General features: G+C 34.8%; 1 protein-coding gene across 2 annotated transcripts in view; it reads left to right on the top strand.

Moving 5' to 3' along the window:
- PGAP1 (post-GPI attachment to proteins inositol deacylase 1) overlaps positions 1–19,920 on the top strand; it is a 94,815-nt gene that overhangs the window by 26,461 nt on the left and 48,434 nt on the right. For both annotated transcript variants that reach the window (XM_057503757.1, XM_057503756.1), the window contains exons 6-10: positions 2,023–2,075; positions 9,629–9,695; positions 12,950–13,055; positions 13,734–13,789; positions 15,077–15,160. In XM_057503757.1, coding sequence (XP_057359740.1) covers positions 2,023–2,075; positions 9,629–9,695; positions 12,950–13,055; positions 13,734–13,789; positions 15,077–15,160 — 366 coding nt within the window. The remainder of the gene's footprint in view (positions 1–2,022; positions 2,076–9,628; positions 9,696–12,949; positions 13,056–13,733; positions 13,790–15,076; positions 15,161–19,920) is intronic.

The raw sequence follows: 19,920 nt of genomic DNA, 5'->3' as shown, positions 1-19,920 counted from the left end.
TTGATAACAGTTCCTGCAGCTTATCCTTTAAAGAACTTTGGTCCTTTTCATCTCATGTGTGTATTTTCCTCTTTTCTAATCCATTTGATAATGTTTTGCTTTCAAGGCAGTTTGTATTTCTGTATCTCTGGTGAAAATATTTTACTCCTTATGGGATTTTCTCAAAGCTGGTTATTGCATTATCTCAGTTTTATTTAGTTTTTCAGCACCCAAATAGTCAACAGTCTTTCATATATCTAGATGTATGTTTACTTTAAAAAAACAGTTATTAAGAAGTAACAATTTTTAATGATTACATCAAGAACAGTTAAATGACATTTATGTCCATTGAGACTAGAATAATTTAAGTTAGAGACCTCAGTTGTATTAGTAGGGTAGGCTAACCTGTGGTAATACACACACACACACAGGTAATGGCACTTAAACACAATAGAAATTTACATTTACTTATACAGCTGCCCTAGGTATTCAAGTTGGTGGGTGGTTTTTGAAGGACCTCCCATTAAGGGACCCAGGCTTGCAGTAGGCACCCTTTTCTTGAATACTTTACTTCCAGAGTTACTCTCATCAATCACTATTTCAACCCAGTGGAAGAGGGAAAAAGCATGGAGGAGGTCTGGAAATGACACACATCACTTGCTCATATACCATTAGAAAAAGCTTAGTCATGTCTTAAAGTAAGAGAGGCTAAAAGATGTAGTCTAGCCAACTGTGCAAGAAAGGAGGAATGGATTTGGGTAGACATTCACTTCTTACCACAAAGATCATGAGCAACTATCTTTATTATTTGTATTGTCTTTCCCTTTTTCAACACTAGCACAGATGAATTCATAAAACTGAATGAACGTAAATCAGTTTTAAGCTCTTGGTAATGGTCAATGCTGTCTACTGTGAGTTCCTTCTCTACTGAGCATCTAACATAATCTTAGAACTGCGGTGAACTCTAGTTGTCTCCCTTTTTTAAGTAATCTTCTAGCAGTAATTCCTAAATAAGATATCTAATGTTTATAAGTTCAACAAATAAGCTGTAGATTCCTCCCACTTTAGATCATTGGCAGGTACACACAAATACAAATTGTTATTTGCAGAGTACAAGGGTAACAATGATTCCTTAGAACTTAAAAAAATATATTTTTTAGTTACAAATACCTATTTTTTTAAATTAAAGAGGCATTTTAGGTCTCTAAATTGCCTTGCATCTGTGCTGTCAGTTTCCTGTTTTCATTTTGTTTTGACAGTTCTGGTAAGGGTAGCTCATTGTATCTTTGACCTTGCATGGAGAAAAACTGAAAAATAATATTGGATTTACTTAATGTTCCCCCATTGCATCCAAGGTGCTCTTCAGAAGCAGGTTATTACCTGGTATAAAAAGGAGCCTCTAGTTCTTGAAGGGTGTTATGCTGTTATTTGGAAGCCTTCTGCATGTAGTTACAGTTTTTTAGGAGGCTTTTGCCCTGTGGCTGTAAACAGTAGTATATATCCTAATCAGGTAGGGATTTTTTTTTTCAAGGTAAGTAAACCTGGACCTCACTTCTAATAGTCTGATTTGGTGGCCTTGGAATTGTGATCAGGCGTATTTATTTTGAAAAATATCCATAGGCTGGGTATTTCTTAGGACCCCTGATTAAGAAGTAACATCTTAGAATTTAACAAGTAGTAGTCTAATCAGAACTAAAATTACTAAAGTAACTGATTTGTTAAAGAATCATAAATGTATCCTCTTATTAGAGTATTGAAGAGTTAGACATTAAAACTTCAGTAAGAAACCTGTGGATGCTTTAATAATTTTTAAAGGATAATTTAAGCTTGAGTAAGCAGTATTGACAAATAATTATTTTATGTAGGAATATCTTAATATTTTTGGATCACCTTTTATAAGAATGAATAATTTAAAAATGTCTATGCATCGCAAAATAGTGTAACTAATATTACGTTTCTAAATATTAGCTTAGAATTTCAAACCTTTTGGAAAATAACAAATACGCTTCTCTTAAGTTTTCGGTATTTTTTTTTTCCTTCTAGAGTTCAGCAGTGCCTAAGACCTGGGTTTCAACAGATCACCTCTCCATTGTATGGTAAGTTAATGTAATTTATTTTGGTGATTTGTGATGGTCCTCTTTTCTCATCAGTGCATTAATTGTTTTGTTGGCTTACTTAGAGCTTTATCCATAATTAAATAAGGATTTGGGAGAAAGATTAACTTAGGGACATAGAACTCTAACCTTGGTTTTTATTTCAGTTTGACCCAGGTTCCCTTACAACCTATAAGATCATCTCACAAAGAATCAGTAGTGTCAGTCTCAAGTGAAACTAGTGTCAAATATGAAGTTTTCAGTTTATCACAGTTGGGTACAATCAAAGGCACTTGTGGAAGGACTTTCTGAGCTCTTGGCCAATCACCAAACTCAGGGACTTGATTAATGCAGCATAGGGTATAACATAGAAAAACAAGGAGGAATTAGATTTACCCTTAATAGAAATAAATAAGTATATTTAATATGGATCTAGAAGTACATATAGACCTTATTATCTTACTTCTGTATGTTTTGGCTTAAAGATTCTCTTTTTACCTTCTGCTGGCTGTATAATCAGTGGTGCATGGAAGAACCACAGAAGTTCAGGTATATAAAGATGAGGCAGAAGTATAATGCCTGGGGTAGAAGATGGTTTTAGGGAAGATAGAGGAGCCCTCACATTTCTACAGTCAAACATCCAGGAAGATTTCATTTCATTCCATTCCGTTCCATTCCACTCCACTCCACTCCTTTTCATTTCATTTCATTTCAATTCAATTTCATTTCTTGCTTGCTTCCTTCCTTCCTCCCTCCTTCACTTCCTCCCTCCCTCCCTGTCTCTCTCTCTCTCTCTCTCTTTCTTTCTCTCTCTCTCCTTTCTTTCTATTATTTTGGTATCATTAATCTATAATTACATGAGCAACATTATGGTTACTAGACTCGCCCCATCATCAAGTCCCCACCACATACCCCATTACAGTCACTGTCCATCAGCGTAGTAAGATGCTGTAGAATCACTATTTGTCTTCTCTGTGTTGTACAGCCCTCCCTGTGCCCCCACCCCCTACATTATGTGTGCTAATCATAATGCCCCCTTCGTCCCCCTTATCCCTCCCTTCCCACCCATCCTCCCCAGTCCCTTTCCCTTTGGTAACTGTTAGTCCATTATTCTTGGGTTCTGTGAGTCTGCTGCTGTTTTGTTCCTTTAGTTTTTCGTTGTTCTTATACTCCACATATGAGTGAAATTCTATACTTGTCTTTTTCCACCTGCCTTATTTCACTGGGCATAATGTCCTCTAGCTCCATCCATGTTGTTGCAAATGGTAGGATTTGTTTTCTTCTTATGGCTGAATAGTATTCCATTGTGCATATGTACCACATCTTCTTTATCCATTCATCTACTGATGGACATTTAGGTTGCATCCATTTCTTGGCTATTATAAATAGAGCTGCAATAAACATAGGGGTGCAATGTCTTTTTCAAACTGGACTCCTGCATTCTTAGGGTAGATTCCTAGGAGTGGAATTCCTGGGTCAAATGGTATTTCTATTTTGAGTTTTTTGAGGAACCTCCATACTGCTTTCCACAATGGTTGATCTAATTTACATTCCCACCAGCAGTGTAGGAGGGTACCCCTTTCTCCACAGCCTCACCAACATTTGTTGTTGTTTGTCTTTTGGATGGTGGCCATCCGTACTGGTGTGAGGTGATATCTCATTGTGGTTTTAATTTACGTTTCTCTGATGATTAGCGATGTGGAGCATCTTTTCATGTGCCTGTTGGCCATCTGAATTTCTTCTTTAGAGAAATGTCTGTTTAGCTCCTTTGCCCATTTTTTAATTGGCTTATTTGCTTTTTGCTTATTGAGGTTCATGAGCTCTTTATATATTTTGGATGTCAACCCCTTATTGGATCTGTCATTTATGAATATATTCTCCCATACTGTAGGATGTCTTTTTGTTCTGTTGATGGTGTCCTTTGCTGTACAGAAGCTTTCAGCTTGAAATAGTCCCACTTGTTCATTTTTGCTTTTGTTTCCCTTGCCCAGGGAGATATGTTCATGAAGAAGTTGCTCATGTTTATGTCCATGAGATTTTTGCCTATGTTTTTTCTAAGAGTTTTATGGTTTTGTGACTTACATTCAAGTCTTTGATCCATTTTGCATTTACTTTTATGTGTGGGGTTAGACAGTGATCCAGTTTCATTCTCTTACATGTAGCTGTCCAGTTTTGCTAACACCAGCTGTTGAAGAGGCTGTCATTTCCCCATTGTATATCCATGGCTCCTTTATCACATATTAATTGACCATGTATGTTTGAGTTAATATCTGCACACTCTATTCTGTTCCAATGGTCTGTGGGTCTGTTCTTGTGCCTGTACCATATTATCTTGATTACTGTGGCTTTGTAGTAGAGCTTGAAGTTGGGAAGCGAGATTCCCCCTGCTTTATTCTTCCTTCTCAGGATTGCTTTGGCTAGTCAGAGTCCTTTGTGGTTCTATATGAATTGTAGAACTATTTGTTCCAGTTCGTTGAAGAGTGCTGTTGGTATTTTGATAGGGATTGCATTGAATCTGTAGATTGCTTTGGCCAGGATGGCCATTTTGACAGTATTAATTCTTCCCAGCCAAGAGCATGGGATGAATTTCCATTTGTTAGTGTCCTCTTTAATTTCTCTTAAGAGTGTCTTTTAGTTTTCAGGGTATAGGTCTTTCACTTACTTGGTTAGGTTTATTCCTAGGTATTTGATGCAGTTGTGAATTGAATTGTTTTCCTGATTTCTCTTTCTGCTAGTTCATCATTAGTCATTAGTGTATAGGAAAGCAACAGATTTCTGTATATTAATTTTGTATCCTGTAACTTTGCTGAATTCAGATTTTAGTTCTAGTAGTTTTGGAGTGGAGTCTTTAGGGTTTTTTATGTACAATATCATGTTACCTGAAAATAGTGACAGTTTGACTTCTTCTTTACCAATCTGAATGCCTTGTATTTCTTTGTTTTGTCTGATTGCCCTGGCTAGGACCTCCAGTACTATGTTGTATAACAGTGGGGAGAGTGGGCATCCCTGTCTTGTTCCTTATCTTAAGTGAAAAGCTTTCAGCTTCTTGCTGTTAAGTATGATGTTGGCTATGGGTTTGTCATATATGCCCTTTATTATGTTTATCATATACCCATTTTGTTGAGAGTTTATCATGAATGGATGTTGAATTTTGTCAAATGCTTTTTCAGCATCTATGGAGATGATCATGTGGTTTTTGTCTTTCTTTTTGTTGATGTGGTGGATGATGTTGATGGATTTTCGAATGTTCTACCATCCTTGCATCCCTGAGATGAATCCCACTTGATCATGGTGTATGATCCTCTTGATGTATTTTTTAATTCAGTTTGCTAATATTTTGTTGAGTATTTTTGCATCTGTGTTCATCAGGAATATTGGTCTGTAATTTTCTCTTTTTTTTGGTGTCTTTGCCTGGTTTTGGTATTAGCATGATGCTGTCTTCATAGAATGAGTTTGGAAATATTCCCTCCTCTTCTATTTTTTGGAAAAGTTTAAGGAGAATGAGTATCATGTCATCTCTATATGTCTGATAAAATTCAGTGGTGAATGCATCTGGACCAGGGATTTTGTTCTTGGGTAGTTTTTTGATTACTGGTTCAATTTCGTTGCTGGTAATTGGTCTGTTTAGATTTTCTGTTTCTTCCTTGGACAGTTTTGGAAGGTTGTATTTTTCTAGGAAGTTGTCCATTTCTTCTACGTTGTCCAGCTTGTTAGCATATAAATTTTCATAGTATTCTCTAATAATTGTTTGTATTTCTGTGGGGTCCGTCATGATTTTTCCTTTCTCATTTCTGATTCTGTTTATGTGTGTAGATTCTCTTTTTCTCTTAATAAGTCTGGCTAGGGGTTTATCTATTTTGTTTATTTTCTCAAAGAACCAGCTCTTGGTTTCACTTATTTTTTTTTATTGTTTTATATTTCTCAATTTTATTTATTTCTTCTCTGATCTTTATTATGTCCCTCCTTTTGCTGACTTTGGGCCTCATTTTTTCTTCTTTTCCATTTCAGTAATTCTGACTTTAGACTATTCATTTGGGATTGTTCTTCCTTCTTTAAATAGGCCTGGATTGCTATATACTTTCCTTTTAGAACTGCCTTTGCTGTATTCCACAGAAGTTGGGACATTGTGCTGTTGTTGTCATTTGTCTTCATATATTGCTTGATCTCTATTTTAATTTGGTCATTGATCCATTGATTATTTAGGAGCATGTTGTTTTAGCCTCCATGTGTTTGTGAACCTTTTTGTTTTCTTTATATAATTTATTTCTAGTTTTATATCTTTTTAATCTGACAAGTTGGTTGGTAGAATTTCAATCTTTTTGAATTTACTGAGACTTTTTTGTGGCCTAGAATGTGGTCTATTCTGGAAAGTTTTCCATGTGCACTTGAGAAGAATGTGTATCCTCCTGCTTTTGGGTGTAGAGTTCTGTAGATTTCTGTTAGGTCCATCTGTTCTAATGTGTTGTTCAGTGCCTCTGTATCCTTACTTATATTCTCTCTGGATGATCTGTCCTTTGGGGTGAGTGGTGTTTTGAAGTCTCCTAAAATGAATGCATTGCATTGTATTTCCGCCTTTAATTTTGTTAGTATTTGTTTCACATATGTCAGTGCTCCTGTTTTGGGGGCATATATATTTATAATGGTTATATTCTGTTGTTGGACTGACCCCTTTATCATTATGTAATGTCCTTATTTATCTCTTGTTACTTTCTTTGTTTTGAAGTCTGTTTTATCTGATACAAGTACTGCAACACCTGCTTTTTTCTCCCTATTGTTTGCATGAAATATCTTTTTCCATCCCTTCACTTTTAGTCTGTGTATGTCTTTAGGTTTGTGGTGAGTCTCTTGTAGCAGCATATAGATGGGTCTTACTTTTTTGTTCACTCTATTACTCTGTATCTTTTGATTGGTTCATTCAGTCCATTTACATTTAGGGTGATTATCAATAGGTATGTACTTATTGCCATTGCAGGCTTTAGATTTGTGGTTACCAAAGATTCAAGGATAGCTTCTTTACTATCTAACTGTGTAACTTCACTCTCTTATTATGCTATTATAAACACAGTCTGATGATTCTTTATTTCTCTCCCTTCTCATTCTTCCTCCTCCATTCTTCATATGTTGGGTGTTTTATTCTGTACTCTTTTGTGTTTCCTTTGACTGCTTTTGTGAATAGTTGATTTTATTTTTTGCCTTTAGTTAGTATTTGGTTGGTCTGCTTTCTTTCCTGTGATTTTATTTGCTCTGGTGACATCTGTTTAGCCTTAGGAGTGCTTCCATCTAGAGCAGTCCCTCTAAAATATCCTGTAGAGGTGGTTTGTGGGAGGCAAATTCCCTCAACATTTGCTTGTCTGGGAATTGTTTAATCCCTCCTTCAAATTTAAATGATAGTCTTGCTGGATACCGTATTTTTGTTCAAGGCCCTTCTGTTTCATTGCATTAAATATATCATGCCATTCTCTTCTGGCTTGTAAGGTTTCTGTTGAGCAGTCTGATAATAGCCTGATGGGTTTTCCTTTGTAGATGATCTTTTTTCTCTCTCTGGCTGCCTTTAATACTCTGTCTTTGTCTTTGATCTTTGCCTTTTTAATTGTCATATGTCTTGGTGTTTTCCTCCTTGGTTCCCTTGTTTTTGAGATCTGTGGACTTCCACGGTCTGAGAGACTATTTCTTTCCCCATCTTGGGGAAGTTTTCAGCAATTATTTCTTCCAAGACACTTTCCATCCCTTTTTCTCTCTCTTCTTCTTGTACCCCTATAATGAGAATATTGTTCCGTTTGGATTGGTCACACAGTTCTCTTAATATTCTTTCATTCCTAGAGATCCTTTTATCTCTATGTGCCTCACCTTCTCTGTATTCCTGTTCTCTGACCTCTATTCCATTAACAGTCTCTTGCACCTCGTCCCATCTGCTGTTAAGTCCTTCTATTGATTATTTCATTTCTGTTATCTCCCTCTGGAGTTCATCCCTTAGCTCTTGTATATTTCTCTGCAGGTAGGTCCATCAGCATGGTTATGACTTTTATTTTGAATTCTTTTTCAGGAAGATTGATTATATCTATCTCACCAGGCCCTCTCTCTGGGGTTGTCTGAGTGATTTTGACTGGACTAGATTCTTCTGCCTTTTCATGGTGATAGCAGTGGTCTCTGGCAGGTGGTGCATGTGTCAGCTGGGAGAACAAAGTCCCTTCCTGCTTGCTGGTTGCCTTGCCCTTCTCCACTGTCTGTGTCTGTTACCTACACATAGGGAGCAGTCTCTGGGATAATCTCCTGAGCTGCCAGGGGCAGGGCCCTCCTTCGGGATAGCTTAGGGCACTGCAGGGGGTCTCAGATGTACCAGTTGTGTTCTCCTGCGAGAACAGCGCCCCTTTGTGCCTTCTATCTCCTGCGAGAACAGTGCCCCTTTGTGCCTTCTGGACTTTTCTCTGGCTTCCTCTGCCTGTGCTGGTCAACTGGGTGCAGGGGGTAGCCTCTGGTTTAATCCCTTGAGCCGACGTGGGCGGGGCAGCCCTCAGGATAGCCTAGGGCACTGTGGGGGATCGCAGACTTGCCAAGTGTGTTCTCTTGCAAGAACGGCTCCCTTTTGTGCCTTCCGGACCTTGTTCTGGCTTTTTCTGTCTGTGCTGGGCAGCTGTGCGCTGGTGGCCGCCTCTGAATCTGTCCCTGTTACCTCCGCGCTGGGAGAAGACTCTGTGTTGTTGCTCTGGGTGGGGCTATTCTCTGGCTGCTCCACAACTGTGACGGGTTAGCCAGTTTGCGTGCAGCACCGGCTGGGGGGAATGAATGGCAGGCTGCTTATCGCCGTGTGGGGCTTCGGAGCTGCGTTACCTCCTGGGAGTTAGGGCGCCTTAAGTTCCTTAAGATTCCCAGCCTGCTGGGGTGAGTGTGCTGGGACAATTTTGTCTAGCTGTTAAGCCCTTGTCCCTTTAAGAATTTTAAAAAGCGCCCGCTTTTCTTTTCTGCCAGGAGAGTCAGCTGTGGGGACCTGCTTGCAGTCTCCATCTCGGATTTTACTTTTCTGTTTCTCTAATATCCAGTACACCATGCACTGTGTGTCAGTGCTCCCAGTGGAGATTACTAGGATGGTTATTTAGTAGTCCTGTGCTTCCACTCCCTCCCCACTCTGATTCTTTTCCTCCTGCAGGTGAGCTGTGGTGTGGGGAATGCTTGAGTCCTGCCAGGTCATGGCTTTGTATCTTACCCTTTTCGTGATATGCTGTGTTCTCACAGATGTAGATGTAGCCTGGCTGTTTTACTGTATCTTCTGGTCTCTCTTTTAGAAATAGTTGTATTTGTTGTATTTTCAAAACATACATGGTTTTGGGAGGAGATTTCTACCACCCTACTCATGCCACCATCTTGAGCCACCTCCTGCTTTATTTTTTATATGTTTCAACTTTAAGGTACATGCTTGATAATAATGGTTTGTTAAAAAATTTTAAAGTGTATAGCATTAAAGGAAGCTCAAATATTCCATTAAATAGTAGAATTGTGCATGTTTATATCAAAAGTATACTGTTTAACAGTTTCATTCTAACACTTATTTTATATTTTAGGTGTAAACAATTGCAATTGACTACGATTCGAGCATTCTTTGATCTTATTGATGCTGATACCAAACAAGTATGTGTTTTTAAACTAAAAATTATTTCAGTAAAGTAAAAAGTTTTTGTTACACTAGTGATGGATATAATACATTGTTTTTACTTTGATGAAAATAGAAGCCTACACTTTATAGCAACTGTAATGGCTTTCAAAATGGAAATACCTTTTATCTGATAATACTTCGACTACTATTAGTAATTAATAGAATGCATGAAAATGAAAAAGTGAAAGGATACCTTAAATCTTCCCCCAGTTCTTTCTCTTTACTGTTTAAGATTTGTTACACATCTTTCTACTTCTTTTAACTTAAGGGAAATACTTCTTAAAAGCTATTTAACATTTTTTCTTAGTAATACATTGTAGACCTAATGAACTATTTTATTAGACATTTTTGTTAAAAAATTTTTTTAAACACTATCTTTACCTTTCTGATTGGATCAAATATTTACATTAATTGAATAACCCAAGCTTACCAGAAGTTGAATTATGTACTTCTAGAAGTTGAATCTTTTCTGTTATGAGATTTCATATATAAGCGCTCCGAATTAGTGATTTTCCAATTTGTTCAGTTATAAATCACAGTGTTTTTTATAGAACATCATATTACTCTCTCATCACTTTCTTGTCTGCAAACAGATAAATAATAAGGGGCACCAAGGATTTCAGCAAAATTCAGACAATTCTATTCATAACTTAAATTTTTTTTTTATGAATTAGGAACACTGTCATTTTTCATCTTAAGCATCCTTTCACCTCAGGTCATCTTGCAGTGCATCACTGTTGCACAGAAATATGTGTTGAGAACTATGGCTCTGGCTTCTCTTTGTGGAGAGAAAGTTCCCTGTGTGTAATGTAACTTTTTTCAATATGGCAAAGTATTGCAGCCTAGGTACTTTGGATTGTTTCCCCTGACAGCTCTGATTATTTGAGAAACAAGTATATGTGGCTTCTTGCTCAATAGATCTCTAGGTAATGGTTTCCTTATCATTGTATCTGAGAACCTTCCTCCTGTAGCATTCTCTCTTAGGGTAATGTCTGCATTTTTTTCCCCCCTTAATCCTTTAGAAAGCACGTAACTATTAGATAGAAGCACAGATACTTGGCTTTCCCCAAAACAATAAAAAAGAGAAACCCAAACTGCTGTGTTTTACCACATTTTAAACCACAAGATACCATATTTAATTTAGTGTATTTATTAAAGTAAATCAGCTTCATAGACTTAGCACTGTGAATTGGTCATGGAATACAAACATTTTTCAGTTTCTCAATCTTGTTTTAATTGTGAATCTTAACTATGACAAACATTATGGTTTATTTGAGAGAGTGCAACTAGGTACAATAAAAGATTAATTAAAATTGTAAGACCAATTTGTATTTGAAAGGATATTTGGTAGTTTTAGGAAAAAACCCATTTCAACCAATTAAGAACAGGAGTGTCTCAGACAGGTGTATTCTTTAAAAATTGTGCTAATTCTAGTAAATCAAATCTTGTTTTCCATTAAATCTGAAGATGAGGATTTTATCTTGAAAGATGATTTTTCTCCTGAAAACTCTGAAACTAATGTTTGATAAATTATAGTTTTGAATGATAAGTATTTTACAGACACATTTTAAGGGAAAATTGAGGTTTTTGCTAACTAATACTAGTAAGAATCAAAATATTATGAAACAGTTCTGTTTCAGAAATTCACTATATGTATAATGGATGAACTAAATTGGACAATGAAAGTTGGGATATGATTCCTGCCTTTAAGAAGCATATAATCCAGGAGGAGAAACAAACATATATATATACATGGAAACCCTAACTCTGAGCATAATTACTCCCAAACATGTGGTACCAAGGAATCAGAATTAGAGAATAATTTTTTATGGTTATCAGCATAAAAGTCATAGCAGAAAACTTGTGAGTGGATGGATTCCTAGTATAAGTAAGGGTGGGAGAGTCCTGACTTAATTGAAACTGTAGTAGAAAGACCTATATCTTCTAATTGATTACAAACAGATGTAGCTGCTTAAAAAAAATCATAACTAATTTCATATTAGGCTGAGTTGTTTCAAGTATAGAGTTTGCATCAATGAAGATGAAATTCTACTATCTGTACTTACACAATATCTAGAGAATTATAATTTGCATATCATATTTAAAGGGGGACACCAACAAACTTGAATTTATCCAGAGGGTCAGTCAGGGTGGTGAAGTCTGAAACAGTTCTGTGAAAAACATGTTTTTGAAATTGTTTAATCTATAGAAGAAATGTTTATGTTGGATGAGGAATATAACAGTCCTCAATTTTTTGAAGGGCTGCCCCCCAGCCTAATATATCAAAGTAACAGGGAGTCAGATATTTGCCCTAAATAGGCAGAACATGCCCCTCATAAGAACTGTTAAAATTGGAATGGACTGTCTTGCAAAGCAGTAAGTTAGAAATATTCAAGGAAATGCTCAGTGACTTACTAAGAAATTAAAAGAGTCAGTAGACCTAGGTCCTCACTCTCATTTCTTTGTTATCTCACTATGTTGTTAAGAAACAACATTTACCTGTCAGAACCTCAGTGCTTAAACCAGGGAACTGAATAATGGTAGATCCTAAATGGATTTTATACCCAAGTGCATTTTTTTTTTAATGGAGCAACTGATGTAAGGTTTTCAACATTATTGTGCTAGGATATTTTAAAATAGACAACAGGAAAATTCTATCATCTGCTCTCATTTTTATTTCAAAAAAGAGAATACATTTTGACACAAAGTTAAGTAGGACAGAGTAAAGGAAAGTTTCCAAGGACAGGCGGTTGGCAAATTTATATTTTCTCTAAATGACCAGTGAATTCTTTGTTTTGGGATTGGCAGAGGTCTGAATTTGCAAACCAGTGTATTGGATTCACTACACCAGAGGATCTCTTATATATACGTTTTATTCTTAACTTACTTGAGAGGAACTATTGCATAATGATTAAAAGCATGGGCTTTGGAGCCAAACTGCCTGGCTTTAAATCCTGGGCTAAACTTAGAATAGGAGTGTGACCTTGGGCATGTTCCTTAATTTCTTTGTACTTTAGTTTCTTCATATTTAAAATGCAGATAAAAGGGCTGTTATTTCCTAGAGTTCTTGTGATGATTAAATGAGTTAATAGCATGCTAAGTACCTACAGTGGTGGCTGTCCCAAAGTAAGTAACTGTTGGCTTTTATCATTATTACTTAAAGCAAAGTTTCATTGAACTATCACAGTAGATATAAAAGGATACAGAATGTATCATTGTTCTTTTCTAGATAACTCAAAATCCCAAGAAGAAATTGTCTGTTTTGAATCACCACTTTATAAGACACCCAGCAAAACACTTTGAGGAAAATCCAGCAATAATTTCTGACTTAACAGGTTGGTGGTAGTAACATGTTTTAGTTTTAAGTAGAGTTTTGATTATTTTTTAAATTTGTTATTAGCAGACAAAGTCTTCCAAACTGTGATACCTGAGGCAGTATAATCCTATTATATTTTATTAGTTTTTCTATGATTTTCTTACAAGGTTCTTGGAAAGAGTAGAAAAGCAGTTTGTAAGACACTGATAAAAATTTTGTCCTGAAAATAATGTGACAAGTAGAAAAAAGGAGTTAAATATCTCTATTTTTCTGACAGTCACATAAAATAAATGCTGTAATTATTCTTGGTTTAGTTTCTCAGTATCAGCTATTCTTCAGTTTTCTTTTGGATCAAGCTGGGAAGTTCTGTTTTCAAATGTAATACCTGTCATACTCTATTTAGTTTGGAAAATGAAATATTTATTTCCTTTTATAAATATTCCTTAGAGTTAAATACACCAAGTAGACTTAAAATGTTTTACTTGCTGTCACTGCTAGTTGGTGATGGGTATATAGAAAACATCTTACTAGATTGTCTATTTTAAAATAGCCAATACTCAGAAAACTTGTTTTTCAAAACCTGTTATGATTGAGAAATATTTCACCAGCATTCAATAAAAGAAATTATTTTAATATATAAAAAAACCAAAACAAACCAAAAAAACCAAGCCAAACTAATTAATTTCCTTTACCTTAGGGACATCTATGTGGGTTCCAGTAAAAGTGTCCAAATGGACCTATGTGGCTTACAATGTAAGTATACCTCCAATGGATTTTTTCGTTTTCTATGAAAATATTTTAGTTTTTATCTTTAAAAATTAAAGACTCTTAAAAAAGATAACCACATGTTATTTCACATATTAAAACAATTTAATTGTTTTAATGGTCAGTTTTTCAGTTTTATCATAACTCAAATTTTTTGTTCTTTTTCAATTTATTTAAATCAAGATACAAACAGGGTCTACCTACTGTTATTTATTGATATGTCTTTTATCCTCTTTTAATCTCTAATACTTCCTCCAGTTTATCTGTTGTAGTTTATCTGTTGAGAAAACAACTCATTTGTTCTACAGTTTCATACAGCCTTGATTGTGCTGATTGCATTCCTGTAGTGTCATTCAACATACTCCTTTCCTGTGACTTGGTAGTTGGCATCTAGGTGCTTGATCAGATTCAGGTTTTCTGTTTTTGTTTTTGCTAGACTGTCTTTTTGTGATGTTAACAACTATTGATGAAGAATGTCTAGTCATTAATTCATGTAGGGGGATGCAAAAATGATACTATACTTTGATTATTCCTTCATTTATTAACTGGAACACAATGAAGAAAATCTCGTCTATCAAAAGTGAGACAAATCATAAAAGGAAAAAAGATAATTGCTGTATCTTTGAATCTTGTATTTACTGGTTTTCAGAATAGTGAGTTGGCTCACAAACATCCTACAGTAGTGACCTTCTGTCTAAACTAAAATAGTAAATTTTTCTATCTTTGATACTAAAATTGTTGTATCTTTGACCAGTGGAAGCTGTTTCAGGTTAGGCTCCTGAATCTTGTTGATATGGCCGCCTTTCAGTTGTCTTTGGTACTTTCCTCTCTATCCAGTAGAGAAGATATTTCAGCTAATTTTGTACCTTTCCTACCCTAGACCTTTGATCAGCTTTTTCCTCTAAGGAACTAGCTCTTCCTATTATTTGAGAAGTGGTATCTAAAAACCATCATTTGGGCACTAGAGATGTTTATGGCCAGTGGGTTAGCATTTTCTAGGCCCAAGAAACGTATTTTATCTTGATGATAAGCCCAAAAACCAAACCCAAACAAAAAACATGCATTCATATCAATTCTTCCAAGACAAATTCAGGACTACAGGGCTTATACCTGATCTTTATCTTATATCTGTGTTGTCTTCTCACTCCTGGAATATTAGGTCTCAACAAATCTAAGAATGATAGAATAATTACTCATTGCTTTATCTGAATATTTATTTGAGTGATGTTTTCCACTCTCATGGTTTTATTGTATTTTCCCTCTTTTTTTTTTTAGGAATCTGATAAGATATATTTCACATTTCCTCTTGCAAATCATAGAAAAATCTACACTCATGTCTATTGTCAGAGCACTATGCTGGTAAGATAATTGGCATATTTTATGTAAATTTAAAAGGCTAACTATTGTTCATTTTTAAAGTTCAACTGGTATCTAGTAGATCTCATCTTAAGCCATGAAATACATGAACTATTATGAAATCTAATTAGTTGAAAAATATTTGTCTGCAAGAGAGTTTTTATTGAAAATAATTCATCAAAATGTTTCTGTTACTGATATTATACTATTAAGTTGTACCTCTGGCACTAGTTCAGCTCTTTCCACCCTGTCTTTCTACCTAAGTTTCAGTGTGTTTAGGGTGAAGGAATTCAATTAAAACTCCTTTAATTCTAAAATTCTGTTAGTACTTTAAAGAATAAATATATTTAGCAAATCTATTCTGTAGGAATTTTATAAAGTAAAGCCTGTTTTTCTTTTGGCTTCCATACTAAAGTTTGCAAATAGTTCTCTAAAATAGTGTAGTATTTTTGTCACAGTGTCATCTAGAGTTATACTATCAGAGTGATGATTTTATATATTTTTTTCAATGAGTACTTACTAAGCTAGGTATTGTTAAAAAAATCTATAGCATGCTTTTGTTGTATTTGGAATGTTTAAATAATAATAATTTGCCAGCATTTCTTGCTTTCAGGAGTTTGTTTCCCAATTTGTGTTCTTTTCCCTCTCTTCTGATTTTTTTTTTGGCATGTTCTAGGATATATTTCACTTTATACTTGACTCTTTTGTACTTTAAGTTCCCTCTTCTCCCTTTTATTTGTATTTTTTAGAGCTAGGGTCTAATATATTACTTAGTTGGTAATACTGCCATTTGATATATAGAAAACTCCTTAGAAAAGGTAGATAGGCATTGTGGGCAAGGTGTTAGTACTAATTTTAGTGGGATTATGAGAGTTTTGCATCTCTTATATAGAAACTAGCATCTCTAAGCCTAAAATCTGGATGGACAGTTTATCCCAAGAGAATCTGGCTCCAAGAATGATGGTTTAAAGTATTCACTCCCATAATACTAAATTCCAAATCAGAGCGTCAAGATTAATATTGAGAAAAATCCTTGCCAAAGTGCAAATTATCTGTTTGGCTTATTGGGGGATCCCTTTTAGTAATCAAGGCCCATGGGTATTAATTAACATAAGGTCATGTGAATTTTAAAAAATCTTTTCAATTTTTTTAAATAGAATTTTTCAAACATGTACCAGTAGAGAGAGAATATGATAATGAATTCTTGTTTAACTGTTACCCAGCTTTAATGGTTATCAGCACTGCCATTCCTACTTCATTTATTCCTTTCTGACATTTTTAAAACAAATTCTAGGCATTTTATCATTTCATCCATAAAAACATCAGTATATTTTTCTAACAGATAAAAATTTTGCACATTACCAAACCGTTATTTCATCCAGCAAAATTAATTACTAATTCTTTAATATCATATGGTATACAGTCCATGTTCAGTTTTCCTCTGTTTAATTAAATTTTAAGTGGATTTATTTGAATCAGAGTCCAAAAAGTACATACATTGCATTTTATTCATGGATCTTAAGTCTCTTTTATAAAATAGCCTATCCTCCATTACTCCCCAATGCCATTTATTTCAAGAAAGGGAGTTTTATTTTCTACAGAATTTCCCACATTCTGGGTTTGACTATTACGATATCTTTAAACATGTATTTCTGTTCTTTACATTTTCTGCAATCTGGTAGTTAGATGTAGAATCCTCATTAGAGTCAGATTAATTTTTGTGGTAAGAATGTTTTACAAGTAAAGCTGTATATTCACTTCAGAAAGTATTTGGTATCTGGTTGCTCTACTTGTAGTGACAGAATGACTTATCAGTGGACTCAGGTGGTATTAGCATGACTCACACCTTATAAAGTTCCTAACTAAGGTTTTTACCTAATGAATTAGCAGCCATTGAGGGTATCATTTTTTACTGTATATAGGTTTTCTTTAAGGTCTGTGAATTTTATGATCAAGTAGCTTTTTCTTTTCTGTGTACTTCAGACATTAGTCAACAATTTCTGAGTGACTTTTTCTAAGATTTACAGTATTATTTTTGTAACTAGTTAAGAATATTTACTAGATGATTTAAAATTGTTCTTTTGACACTTTTAGGTTATATCAACATGGTGTTTTAGGGTAGGCTTGAATAATATTGTATTCAGTCTGTTCATGAATGAGTCAGAATTCTCTGTACATTGAAGTGTAAGTAGTGTGGAATATTGGTAATATTCATAAGGGCTATCTTTGAAGATAGGTTCCCTTAGTAACTACAAAAACCCATTTCAAAAGTGGTTTGGATCTTGAGCATTTGCCAGTTTGTTCCGATGCCTTGCTTTATAATACCATGTTATTTTTATGAGAAGCATACAGAAGTCACCTAAGTATTTTGCCAGCAGTGGAGAGCAGAGATATATCACAATGTTTTTTGTTTCTTTTCAGCTTCGTTTTCATATTCTTAAAAAATTTCTTAAGATTTTATTTGAGCTCCATGAGGATAGAGACTATGCTTGATTCATCATTTTCTTTGAGGGCTTAGCATAATACCTTGGCCCTAGAGTAGATGTTATAAATATAGTTCAATAAAAGGATTGATTTTATTCATTGTCCTATTTGTATGTTAAGGAAAAATTTATGTAACTATCTGAGCTATTTATGTAGTTTCTCATTGTCTTATGCTCTGGTAGGATTTCAGTAGTTGGATCATCATATCTTAGAACATTGCTCTTACTTCTTCCTTAAAAGTTGAAGTAAAAATCTTAGCTCATACAGCTCCTATATGACTGAAGCTAAATACATAAATTTAAAATATCATTCCCACCTCTGTAGCGTTCTTACGCTGTGCTGAAAAAGTAATGACTAGCTTCAGTCTTAAGCCCTTGGAATTGTGCATCAATCAAAACACATTCTCAGTGGCGTAGAAGTATCTGCCTGGTAATGAAATGAGAACTCAAATGGTAAACTAAAAAGCCGTACTTAGATTAAAAAAAAATTTTTTTTTATTGAGGTACATATAATAAAAGCACAAATCTTAGTGTACTGCTTAATGAATTTTGATATGTGTATACACTCATGTAACTACTGCCCAAATCAAGATATCAAACATTCTTACTTTTTTTTCTTCACCTCATTCACCTATTTCCTCACCTTCCCCTATGGTAACCTGTTCTCTGTTTAAGAGTTTATTTTAGTTTTGTTCATTTGTTTTTTGGATTCCACATAAAAGTGAGATCATATGGCATTTTCTCTTTCTCTGTCTGACTTATTTCACTTAGCATAACTACCTGCTAGGTCCAGCCATGTTGTTGCAAATGGCAAGATTTCATTCTTTTTTATGGCTGAGTAATATTCCACTGTGTGTATATGTAGTGCATCTTTTGTGTCTATTCTTCTGTCAAAGGACATTGAGATTGTTCATCTTTTGGCTATTGTAAATAATGCTTCTGTAAACATAGGAGTGCATGTATCTTTTCAGATTAGTGATTTGATTTTCTACAGGTGGAATTTGCTGGGTCATATGGTATTTCTATTTGTAGTTTTTTGAGAAACCTCCATACTACTTTCCATAAAGGCTGCACCAATTTGCAATTCCACCAGCAAGGCACAAGTGTTCCCTTTTCTCTACATCCTGCCAACACTTGTTACTTCTTATCTTGTTGATGTTAGCCACTCTGGTGTGAGATTTCATTGTGGTTTTGATTTGCATTTCCCCAATGATTAGTGATGTTGAGCATCTTTTCATATATCTGTTGGCCATCTGTTTGTCTTCTTTGGAAAAATATCTATCTGAATAGACAGGTGCACTGCCCATTTTTTATTCAGATTATTTGTTTTTTTAGTGTTGAGTTATATGAGTTCTTTATATATTTTGCATATTAGTCTCTAATCAGATATTTGCAAATATATTCTTTCATGCAGTAGCTTACCTTTTCATTTTGTTGATGGTTTCCTTTGCCATGCAGAAGCTTTTTAGTTTGATGTAGTCTCACTTGTTTATTTTTGCTTTTGTTTCCCTTGCCTTGGGAGACTTATCCAGAAAAGAATTGCAAATGGTGATGTTCAGGAATTTACTGCCTATGTTTTCTTTCTTTTTTTTTTCTTTTTTTTGTAGATAATTATTTTTTATTGAAGGGTAGTTGACACACAGTATTACATTACATTAGTTTCAGGTGTACAACACAGTGATTCAACATTTACATACATGATAATTCTAGGTACCAGCTATCACCATACCAAGTTGTTACAATATTTTGACTATATTCCTTATGCTATACATTACATCCCGGTTACTTATTTATTTTACCATTGGAAGTGTGTACTTTTTTTTGTTTGTTTGTTTGTGAGGGCATCTCTCATATTTATTGATCAAATGGTTGTTAACAACAATAAAATTCTGTATAGGGGAGTCAATGCTTAATGCACAATCATTAATCCACCCCAAGCCTAATTTTTGTCAGTCTCCAATCTTCTGAGGCATAACAAACAAGTTCTTACATGGAGAACAAATTCTTACATAGTGAATAAGTTACATAGTGAACAGTACAAGGGCAGTCATCACAGAAACTTTCGGTTTTGCTCATGCATTATGAACTATAAACAGTCAGTTCAAATATGAATACTCATTTGATTTTTATACTTGATTTATATGTGGATACCACATTTCTCTCTTTATTATTATTATTTTTAATAAAATGCTGAAGTGGTAGGTAGATACAAGATAAAGGTAGAAAACATAGTTTAGTGTTGTAAGAGAGCAAATGTAGATGATCAGGTGTGTGCCTGTA

The sequence above is a fragment of the Manis pentadactyla genome, chromosome 6 (assembly GCF_030020395.1).
Source record: "Manis pentadactyla isolate mManPen7 chromosome 6, mManPen7.hap1, whole genome shotgun sequence".
NCBI lineage: Eukaryota > Metazoa > Chordata > Mammalia > Pholidota > Manidae > Manis > Manis pentadactyla.
Note: the sequence above shows the minus strand (reverse complement) of the source record. Positions and strands in the feature narration are given on the sequence as shown.